The 12,415-nt window shown below is 37.6% G+C and overlaps 1 protein-coding gene across 1 annotated transcript; it reads left to right on the forward strand.

Annotated features, from left to right (window-relative positions):
- Window positions 1–5,537: 5,537 nt before the first annotated feature.
- Window positions 5,538–8,456, forward strand: LOC130468950 (uncharacterized). Its single transcript, XM_056837998.1, has one exon. It carries the CDS (start codon window positions 5,538–5,540, stop codon window positions 8,454–8,456), a length of 2,919 nt encoding a protein of 972 aa, XP_056693976.1.
- The last annotated feature ends 3,959 nt before the right edge of the window (window positions 8,457–12,415 follow it).

A 12,415-nucleotide genomic window follows, 5' to 3' on the forward strand; every position in this document is an offset into this window, starting at 1 on the left:
CCTAGATCTTTATGATTTCTTGCCGAGTGGATTCTATACTTCTGAATCTTTGAACTAGCCAAACAGATTCAACTTATATCACATTTGAGTAAATAAACCTATATTCACTCAAATCCATGTGAAATAATAAAGTCATAAAACCTTTCTTTAGCTTTGAACTCTATCGTCTAGGCGTTCTAACAATAGTTCATATTCTTTGTTACTTTCAACAAGTAAGACTAGCTTGTCTTAAGTTGATCTAGAAATCAACCAACTTTCAAAAGTCCATCAAAATAGAGCTTATGAATGTTAACTTGTTGATATGGTCTAAGCAACAATGCCAAAGATTTAATGGAACTCAAATCCAGGGTTTGATTTGAACCTAGTAAAGTTCTTTAAAGAGTTGTTTGTTTTAATCAAGCATATTGACTCAACCAGTAATTGACCATTTCATTCAAATAAACAAACAAACAAGCATTGTTTTTGTTCTTATGAATGTGAGTCTTTCTGTGTTTGAAGCAGAAATTTAGGTATGCTGATTATGGAACAAAATAGCCATTAAGTTCCAGCCTTTGAAAGGACTTAAAACAAACTAGATGACCCTACAACTAATGTAGCATTGCCATGCTTCATTTCCACTTGTAGGTCATTAGTGTATCCTAGCTTCCATTATTTGAGTTATTACCGAAGTAAGAACCTCAAGCGGTATATGATACCAAGGAAGTTTGATTGCTAGGTCACTTCTCTTTAAACATAAATTTATAGGTAGAAACGGAATCGTAAATTCCTTTCATTTGTTCCTTGTTTTCCTATTTCTTGTACCCTTTCTTATAGTCTTAAGAATTGAATTCTTTAGTGTTGACTTTTATACTTTGTTAGACATGTCCAATGTCACCAACAAGGTTCTTTTCATTTTAATTTATGTTGAATATTCTGTTTCAACTAGATGATCTTACAAGAAGCTTCTAAAGTTCTCTAAGCATCGATCTATTCGAATGTCTAGGGACTAGACTCATTCGAGAATTAAATGGACAAAGATATTAGGTTGTTAACCATTGGTAAAGCTGAGCGTTTAAGCTCAATGCTTTATGATCTCAAAACTACATTGTATTTTGAATTCACAAGCACCAATTGGTTTGCCATTCGATTTTGATCTTCGAAAACAACCATAAAAGTCGCTAAAAGAAACGTACATTTTAAATTGCTCACTTTCTCTCATTTCCGTGAATCGTTCTTGGATTCACTACCAATCGAGGAAATTTACTGTTACCTTTCTAAAAGGATTTATTGCAGTGCAAGATATTTAATTATAAACAATAATTAAAACATACATTGAAGCATGCAAAGTCTAAACATTTATCATGAATAATAACTTGAAAATTAAAGCAATCATGCAATTTCAACAAGTTATTAGCATTTTATTCGAATTTATTGTTCCGGCAGGTGTGAATAAAATGATTCCAAGATCCTAAAATCATTGAAGAACTAAGCACAGTTTGTCGACTTAATCCTAAAACATCTTAGGTAAGCAAAAGCCTTTTGCTAATAGTCTAGAAACTACTCTTGGTTGATAGGTACGTCTAAGAACTTGTTAGGTAAACCTATCGATTTTGCCACGACATAAAAGGACTCCTTACTTATATCGTTGAGTTTCACCAAAACTAACATGTACTCACAATTATTTGTGTACCTTGCCCCTTTAGGACCAATAAGTAACACCTCGCTGAGCGAAAACTATTACTAGATTGATGTAAAGGATATCCAAGCAAGTGTATATTTTGGCATGGCACCTTTTAACTCAATTTTTTTTAAGTTTGGAACTTAAGGCTCTTACTATGTTGGTTAGATTTTAAGTGAACTAAAATCCTTAATCATGCAACATAATCAAGCTTTTGATCTCATGCATTTTAAGACATATTTAAAAGCAATAAATAACTTAAAACATGCATAAGATATTTGTGATCTAGTATGGCCCGACTTCACCTTGAAGCTTTGACTTCAAAGTCCGTCTTGAAAATCTCCGTGGGAGGCACCATTTTCTTCAAATAGGACAAGTTATAACTAATTACAACTATTTGATGGTACGCAGACCATATTTGAATTGAAAAATAACTTTGGTACTTTAGACCAATTACATTCAAATTAATGGTACGCAGACCATATTTTCTATCCTATTTGGGCCATACTAGTCACTTCATAACCTGCAAAACAGTACATATACAATATATACCATTCACCCATTCATTATCATGAATGGCCCACATAGCTGGTTAGTAAAACACATTATGCATCACGTAAACATTTGCAGCAATTAATCAAGGGCACCAATAATCTACCAATTATTCAGTCCTTATTAATTCTAATCAAGTTGATTTAACCTTAAGGATTTGTAGACCTAATCAAGAGTTTATGACTAAAAAGCGCTCCCACTCAAACCAATAAATTCATATGCTTTACTAATTTTAAACATAAAATTGTATTTCTAGTCTAACCGGAAACATACAAATTTAATTAAAATTTAAAGCTCATATAAATTTATAATTGAATCCAAAAATTTAATTTAATTTCAGTCGAATTTAAATTAATTCATGATTTTAATTTTAGTAAAATAATTAGAATAAATTCCATTTATTATAATTATAATATTCAAAATTAAAATCCAAGAAATTAATTCAAATTATTAATTTTAAAATTAATTAAAATTACGTGAACTGAAATTTTCAAATTAAACATTCAAAACGATCTAATCGTAACGCAAACACCCTACGCGTTGCACGCCCATGGGCCGCACGCACACAGCCATTGCTGGCCATGTGCGCGCAGCCCATGCGCTCGTCGCATAGCTGCTGCTGTCCTATCGCAAGCCTCCGCACAGCGCCCCATCGCACGCGAGCTATCGCTCGCAGTGCGCGCGCGCGAGATCGCTCGCTGGGCGCGCTGGCTCGCTCGCTGTGCGCGCGAGCCATCGCTCGGTGGGGCGCGACATCGCTCGCTGGGCGAGCGACATCGCGCGCTGCGCGCGCGAGCCATCGCTCGCTGGGGCGCGACATCGCTCGCTGGGCGAGCGACATCGCGCGCTGCGCGCGCGAGCAGTGCTGGGCGCAGCGCTCGTGACACGCGAGCTTGCGCTCGCTGCGCGCGAGGCTGCGCGCACTTGTGCGAGGCAGCGCGCGTTGTGGCGCAGCTCGCTTGCTGCCCACACGCGACTGCCTTGGCTCGCCCCTCGCCCATGCCCATTCGTTCATTGCTCGTGGCACACGACACAAGGCAGGGCTGCTGCCTTGTGCTCGTGCACTACGCCCTTGCTCATTGCATTCGTGCCGCACGGGCGACGAGCTCCCTTGCTCGTCGTCGCATGCCCGCATTATACAACACCCCTTAAGGGTAACACGAAGCGTCCATTGCTTCGTGCGTGCAAGTTTTATGAACGAATCGCATAAAAATTTAAAATTTATATTTAAAATTAATGACAAATTAATAAATAATATTAATTTCATAATGTTAGGGCGAAAAATCGAAAATTTATTATCCAATTGATTTCCGATTGTTATGGATTCAAGTCTAGGTCATAAAAATTTAAAAATTTATCGTAAATTTACAATTTTTATGGTGGTTTTTAATCATAGGTTTCTAATTAAATTACAATTAATTATGAAAATCAAATTAATTCTAAATTATTCTAATTTTCAACAAATTAATCATAATTACAAATTAGATTGCATAATTAACAAGACTAGGCATTCAAACTTGTTAAACATATGCAGTAGGTCAATCAAAAATTCAAGATTTATCAACAAGAATCGCAAATATTTAATTTAACATCTTAAATTTACGAAATTTTGCATTCGAAAAACTAAAACCTTCGAAAAGTCATAGTTAGGCTTCGAATTTGAGAATTCTGGGTTCGGCAGAAAAAAACTATTTTTTTCAAAATTTTAGAATGCCTTTTACATGCGGAATTGACACAAAAATCACTCAATTTGGATGAGTAACGAAGAAACTGCCGAAAAACTGCGTACGTATAATTAAATAAACGCAATTTGCAATTAATTAACAATTACGAAAATTAATCACCCCTTTTAATTCTTGCAAATTTGTAATATTTAACCATGTTCATGCAATTTAGATTATGAAAATAATAAGGGGCTCGTGATACCACTGTTAGGTTATGATTCATATGACAGTTCATAAATCATGCGGAAAAACCATAAAGCCAGGAAACATATTATTTACACATAATCATTTAGCATAGTTTAGATGCATACTCTTTGTTGCGTGCCTTCCCTAGCTGCGCCCGAACCGAACAAGAACAAGTCTTTAGGACTCCAAGTGTCGTCCCTCCGTAGATAGTCCACAGCACGTCCGGATCCGCCTTAAGATTGACCAACTAGAATCGCCCTTAAGGTTCTAATATTTTCGGTTAGGTAGGCAAGAATATTGGCTGATTTTTCTGCTTAAAAATCTTAGTTTTGAATACTTAAAACTTGTGTATAAATTATGACCCCTAGGCCTTTATTTATAGAGTTATGGAAAAGGAATCGTAATCCTAGTAGGATACGAATTAATTGGAATTAGAATTCTACATGAATTCTATTTAATTAATTTATCCAATTAGGAATAGAAATTTAATCATACACTGACTCTTGTAGATTCAGGAATCACGCATGAGCACAAACTCACACACACACGGCAGCCACAAGGGCTGCCCATGCGCGTGCGAGCAGCAGCCCGCGTAGCACGGCCCACGCAGCCGTGGCCCTTGGCGCGCGCTGGGCCTGCCTTGCGGTAGGCCTGGGCGCTGCCTTGGCTGGGCTTGTGGCGCGCATGCTTGCTGGGCGATTGGCCCCGGCTTCGTGCTGGGCCTTCGTCCGGCAGGCCTCGTCCGATGCTAATTCGTACGATACGCTTCCGATTAAATTTCCAGTTCCGGAATTTATTTCCGATACGAACAATATTTAATATTTCCGATTCCGGAATTAATTTCCGTTTCGAACAAATATTTAATATTTCCGTTTCCGGAATTATTTTCCGATTCCGGTAATATTTCCGATTCTGACAATATTTCCGTTTCCGGCAATATTTCCGATTCTGGTAATATTTCCATTTCCAATAATATTTTCCGATACGTACCATGTTTCCGTTTCCGGCAACATCTACGACTTGGATAATATTCATATTTCCGATACGATCCATATTTCCGTTTCCGGCAATATCATCGTTTCCGGAGTATTCATTTCTTGCCTGTGACGATCTTAGCTCCCACTGAAACCAAGATCCGTCGGTTCCGAATATTCATAGATGGAGTATTTAATGCCATTAAATACTTGATCCGTTTACGTACTATTTGTGTGACCCTACGGGTTCAGTCAAGAGTAAGCTGTGGATTAATATCATTAATTCCACTTGAACTGAAGCGGCCTCTAGCTAGGCATTCAGCTCACTTGATCTCACTGAATTATTAACTTGTTAATTAATACTGAACCGCATTTATTAGACTTAACATAGAATGCATACTTGGACCAAGGGCATTATTTCCTTCAGATGACGGGGTAGAAGAAATGATTAATGCCTTACAAGAAAGCATTCAAGATTGTCCAGAGATGTTGGGTAACTTGTCTAGTGATGCAAAGAAACCATTGTATTCTGGATGTTCTAAATTTAGTAGATTATCTGGTGTGCTAAAACTGCTTAGCATTAAGGCGAGTAATGGCGTGACCGATAAATGCTTTACTGAGTTCATGGAAGCATTCCATGAGATTCTTCCCGAGGGAAACTTGCTTCCTTCTCGCACTTATGATGCTAAAAAGATGCTAACCTCAATTGGCTTGAGTTACGAGAGAATTCACGCTTGTCCAAATGATTGCATCTTGTATCGAAAAGAATATGCCTCATTAGAGAGTTGCCCCGAGTGTAGTGTTTCTAGATATAAGATAAATAAGGTGCCTGCCAAAGTCATGTGGTACTTTCCAATAATACCAAGATTCAGACGTCTTTTCAGTGTTCCAGTAGAGGCAAAGAATTTGACATGGCATGCGGATTCAGATGGAAGGGAGAAAGATGGTATGTTGAGACACCCTGCCGATTCTCCACAATGGGTCAAGATTGACAAAGACTTCCCTGATTTCGGAGCTGAACCTAGAAATTTGCGACTTGCCCTTGCAACTGATGGCATGAACCCTCATGATAATCAACGTAGCACTCATAGCACATGGCCGGTAATTTTAATGATATATAATCTTCCTCCGGCTTTGTGTATGAAGCGGAAGTATATGATGTTATCTACATTGATTTCGGGCCCAAAGCAACCAGGCCATGATATTGATGTTTATTTAGCACCATTAGTTGAAGATTTAAAGTTGTTGTGGGAGTCAGGTGTAGAGGTGTTTGATGCTCACCGTAAAGAAAATTTCAATTTAAAAGCCATGCTATTTGGCACTATTAATGACTTTCCGGCATATGGTAATCTCTCAGGATATAGTGTCAAAGGTTATAACGCTTGCCCTATATGTGATGAGAACACATCCTCGATTAGAATACCTAACTCTAACAAGATTGTGTACATGGCAAATCGAAAGGGGCTTCCTGTGAAGCATCGTTACCGAAAGTGGAAAAAGGTTTTTAATGGTAAGTGCGAAGAAGGTAAATTTCCTATTCCTTTGTCTGGGGATCAGATATTTAAGAAAGTGCAAGGGTTGAATGTGAAACATGGAAAACTAAATGGCAACCAACTCCCTAGTAAGGGCTATAAGAAAGAGTCAGTTTTTTTTGGTCTTCCATACTGGAAGAACTTGTATGTTAGGCACTTTCTTGATGTGATGCATATTGAGAAGAATATTTGTGAAAGTTTGGTTGGTACACTCCTTAATATGCCCGGCAAGAGTAAAGACGGGGAAAATGCGAGAAATGATTTAGCGCACTTGAAAATTAGAAAAGAATTGCATCCTGTAAAGAAGAAAGGAAGTCGTACCTATCTCCCTCCGGCATGCTACACTCTTAGTAGGAAAGAAAAAAAGGTGCTTTGTGAGTCTTTACATGGAATTAAGGTTCCAGAGGGATATTCTTCTAACATTGAAAATCTTGTCTCAATGAAAGACCTAAAGTTGATAGGTATGAAATCTCATGACTATCACATTCTCATGGAGCATCTATTACCAGTGGCTATTCGCTCCATTTTACCAGATCATGTTCGAGATGCAATCACCAAACTTTGTATTTTCTTCAGTGAGATATGTAGCAAGGAGATTGACCCGTCGAAGTTGACTAGCTTGCAAAGTGGCATTATTATTACTTTATGCCAATTGGAGATGTATTTTCCGCCTTCCTTTTTCGACATAATGGTCCATTTAACTGTCCACTTGGTTAGAGAAATCCAACTGTGTGGGCCTGCTTATTTAAGATACATGTACCCTGTCGAGAGATACATGAAGATTTTGAAGGATTATGTTATGAATGGAAGTCGACCAGAAGGTTGCATTGCTGAGCGCTACGTGCTAGAAGAAGCCATTGAACATTGTAGTCAATTTCTTTCTTCGCTTGAAGCTGTAGGGATTCCAAAGCCTAGATATTCGGGAGGGATAGAAGGGAAGGGGATTATGGGATGCAAAGTGTTAACTATATCCCATGACATGTTGAACCAGGCACACTTGTATGTTTTACACAATAGTACCGAGGTTGATTCGTATGTGGAGAGACACATGGATATTTTGAGGGCCCAGTATCGAGGTAAGAATGAGAAATGGATCACCGATAAGCATAATTCCACCTTCATTGAATGGTTACAAGTTCAAGTTGTAAAGGAACTAGATAAGTCACCATCTAGCATTTCTGATAGATTGAAGTGGTTGTCTCGAGGTCCTCGTAGGGATGTATTATCATATTCTGGCTATCAAATTAATGGTTATACATTTTGCACAAAGGATAGAGACAAAGAGATAACAAATCAAAATAGTGGTGTGACTATTGTGGCAGAAGCTATGCATATCTCCAGTACAAAAGACAAAAATCCAATATATGCAAAAATGTCTTATTATGGGGTAATTTATCATATATGGGAATTGGATTACAGTGCTTTTAGACTTCCTATATTCTGTTGTAGATGGGTTGATAACAATAGTGGTGTTAGACTTGAGAAAAGACATGGGTTCACACTTATTGACCTTAACAGAACGGGTAGTAAAGATGATCTGTTCATATTGGCAAGTCAAGCAAAACAAGTCTTTTATGCAACTGATCCAGCTAACAATAGATGGTCTTTTGTTTTATCAACAAATAAACGCCATCCCTTTCAGATTCATGAAATAGATGATATGGAGGATGCTTCTTTCATGTGTCCATCAGGCCCTCCCAACGATCTAGCCGATGATCAAGCCCCCGAAGATGAGTTCTATGTGCGCAATGATCACACAGAGGGGATGTGGATAGATGATGATGATTCTGAACCTTCTAATACAAGTAAACAGAAGAAAAGAAAACATTGAGATGGTTTCTTATGTTAGAAATGAAAACTCAAACTACTTTACTGGTCTGCTGATCTTGCTACTGATCCTGCACATTCTGACTACTAATTAAATATTGATCTACTGATCTTGCTACTTATCAATAGTATTTTGATGCTCTAAATATGTATCTACTGATTTGGTTCTAATCTGTTGCTTTTCCCATCTTTTTCATACTGATCAACTGATCTGCTCTAAATGCTGATTAAATACTGATCTACTGATCTTGCTACTAATCAATACTGATGTACTGATTTTTCACCGGTATTTGTTTCTTAAGTGAACTACTGCCAGATTCTATCAAAATATTGCCTGCGTTACTCTAATACGGGTGCTTGCATACTTAAAAACCTACATAAGTTCTTAATTGTACACATTCGTGCACTTGTTGATGCTAGTCAGTTGAGTCCTTGTTCTGAATTGAGATTATTGTTCTTCATTCGCTAGCAGTGGTATACTGAAACTTGAAACAGATTGATGTTTCTGATGAGTCGATACCTTTTATCGTGACTCTATGAGGAATTAGGGTTAAGGGATCAATTATTCTTGTTGTTATCCTCTTGTTTAGAAAATCAGAACAGTGGGAAACAACACAAACTTCAAAACCTATGGACTCCGGCACGCTGCAACACTTTTATTTATTTTGATAACCTGACCTTTTTGTACTTACATTAAGTGTCACTTGTTTTCTCAGATCAATGGCTTCTTCACAGCAGCATACCACTGAATTTGTTCCCCTCCCAAAGAAAGGAAAAGAAGAAAAAGGTCGTGGAGCCACTAGAATGAGTAAAGTTGTTCGAGCAAGGAATAAGGGGCTCAAATTTCAGATTAATTGGAACATCAATGATTTACCAATTGGTAAACATAGTGTACCTATGATGAGTTATTGGGGAACTAGCATCCGCACTAATGTCCCAATTACTCTTAAGACATGGAAAAGTGTTCCTCAACGTTTGCTAGATTCTCTGTTTGAAGATGTTGCGGTAATAATATCATTAGTACATTTTGTTAAATAACTATTCTTTATATGATGGTGAACATCGACATTGATTAATTTTATTCTTTACTTCTTAGATAACATATAACATTGACCCCAAGAAGAAAAAATGGATGTTGAAAAAAGCTAATGCTGCTTGGACGAACTTCAAATCCGATCTCACAAGAAATTGGATTTGGACACCGCAAATGGAAATACGTACAGCTCCACCAAAGCAATACAATTTTATCAAGCCAAATGATTGGAAAGAGTTTGTTCAAAGTCGACTTACAAAAGAATGGGCGGTATGTTCTTTCTATACTCGTTAAAAGATTTACAGAAGAATGAGTGTTTCATTACTACTAGGTTAATAAACCAAATGCATAATCATTAAGCATGTTGTTCGATAGAAAATGGAAAAGCTGCTGCAGATTGTGATAGTTGTAGTGTAGGATTGCACAGAGAGTCACAGGAACACCTAAAGCACAGCAAACAAAAAGCAAATGGAACCAATTCAGTATCAATTCAGAACTCCCTGATGTGGCTTTTCTTCTACATCTTGTTTTGTGTATTCCTTATAATTAAGTAATGTACATTTTACAAGAGAATAATGAATTAAAATTAATTAATCAAGAGAACTGTACAGGCAGAAAGTTAGATTAAAAGTCTGGAAATAAAAACGGTGTAGGCTAATGTCAAGTTGAAGAAAAACACCAAAAGTAATGAGCTAAATCTGGAAAAAATTAACCTGGAAAATACCTTACAATCAGTGCCACATTGTTTGGTTGTCAATTCTCTTCTCGTTGTACTTTGTGCATCTGACAATGCCAAAAATGCAACTGAATTATTCAGTCTCTCGCAAAGAACTTTGCACTGCTCTTGCAGTAAAGAGGTATCCGTGTTGAATGTTCGATGACCATCTACAGCCATTCTTCTCCCGAACGTATCATTTATTACTTGATCTGTAGCATTATTTGATAATAATAAGTACCTGATCTTTAGCCTTATTTCAGCACTGCTAAACAGATCTTGACCTATTTTTGTTTATCAGGAGAAGAGTGCAGCCGCAAAGAAGTCTGCAGGGGGACATTTATATCATCAAAAGCGTGCTCGTAGAGGATATGCTCGATTTGAGCAAGATGTGGTAAATGAATTTTGAGTATTTCTATGTTTAAATTGATATAAAATGTATCCTAGAAAGGTCACAATTTTAATTTCTTGTAGATCGAAGAGATGGCTAAGAAACGCATTTATGTATCATCGGTTAGTCGAGCTCAACTGTGGAAATTAATGAGGACCGACAACAAAGGGAATATTCAGGAAGGGGCTAAAGAAGTTGCTAAGCGCATAGTATGAGTTTGATATGGAGTGATATCTGATTTGTTATATAATAATATGTTTATCAATGTAATAAATTTCTTTGTAACTTTGTTTCTTATGAATGCTGTAGGATTATTTTATGCATCAAGCTGAAAAAGGAGAGATTGAAGACACGGGTAGGCTAGATGTATTGTCTAAGGCCTTGGAGGAGAAACGATATGGTGGTCGTGTGAGAGGGGTTGGAGTTGGAGTGACAAATACAGATTATTTTGGAGCGATAACAACTAGAAAAGAGTATATGGATCAAGTGACAAAATTGTGCTCACGGGTTAAAATCTTGGAGCGGGAAATAAAGGATATGAAGAGCAGAAAGCCTAAGGGAAGAAAGAATCATTCGGTGGAGGAGGAGGAAGACGAGGAGGAGGAGGAGAAAGACGAGGAGGAGGAGGAGGAGGAGGAGAAAGACGAGGAGGAGGAGGAGGAGGAGGAGAAAGACGAGGAGGAGGAGGACGATGAAATGGACGTCGAGGAGGAGAATCTTGATGGCTTAATGTTCGATCACATTCGGGACACGCCTAAGGCTAGTTCTCCTGAGGTAAATAGATTAAATATTTTCATTGAACCATGTGCCTATGTCAATTCCGTTTCTTTGACTGATTTAGTTGGCTTCCTAATAAGACTTTGGTTCCATTTCTTTGACTGACGCATACCTTAAAAATCTGATTGGACAAGGAAACTCCATTATGATCAGGACACACAACAATATAGATTAAAAGTTTCTCATATATAAGTTCTCATATACTTCTGGTATTAGATTAAAAGTTTCTCAACAGATGAGCAGCAGCATACTGCAGTCAGCAGCAGCGTACTGCAGTCAGCAATATCAGCTGACTCGTTCTATTTTTGCTGGTTCTTATGCTCTCTAATTCAGTTTAAGTGCTTTCCTTTGAACAACTAACATGACAAAGTTTCATTTATAGGAGAATGTCGAAGTTTTGAAGCTAGATCACATTGGGGACGCAACTACAAAACAAGATATTTGTATTATTCCCGAGGTAAATAGATTGAACCAAATAATTCTGATTTGAAAAAACAATCTGCCACATTCTCGTGATTTCTGAATTAATTTAGATAAAGAAACATGACTAATGCGATTTCCATTGACGTTGATGCTGTGAATTTGTAACTCATTTGTTGACTCTTGTAGGGTTTAACTCCTTGCAAATTAGCATTGTCCAATCCTCGGTATCGAGTGGTTGCTACGGGGAATGTTCACAACTTCAAAACTGGCACAGTGATGCATCTACTACCAATACCATCATGATATGCACGAGTTTGTATCAGCTATTCTACGGAGATGGACACTCCTTTGCCCGTGCCGCTTGAAGGAGAAGCTGTAACCATCGGAGAAGCTATAGGGACCCTTGTTTTCTGGCCTATAGAACTTATTGTTCTAGATACGGCGGTAAAAATTATTTCTACATGTGTATTATTTATGGTTTTTAACATTGTTTATGAACGACGATTGTGTTACTTATAGGCGGAAATTTCTTCAAAAGATAATGACAAACAAGTAGAATCCATCAAAACTCCAACATCGTCAACAGGAGAATCTCACAAGGTAGACGACGGTTGTGAGGAAAAT

This window comes from Spinacia oleracea, chromosome 3, assembly GCF_020520425.1.
Source record: "Spinacia oleracea cultivar Varoflay chromosome 3, BTI_SOV_V1, whole genome shotgun sequence".
Lineage (NCBI taxonomy): Eukaryota > Viridiplantae > Streptophyta > Magnoliopsida > Caryophyllales > Amaranthaceae > Spinacia > Spinacia oleracea.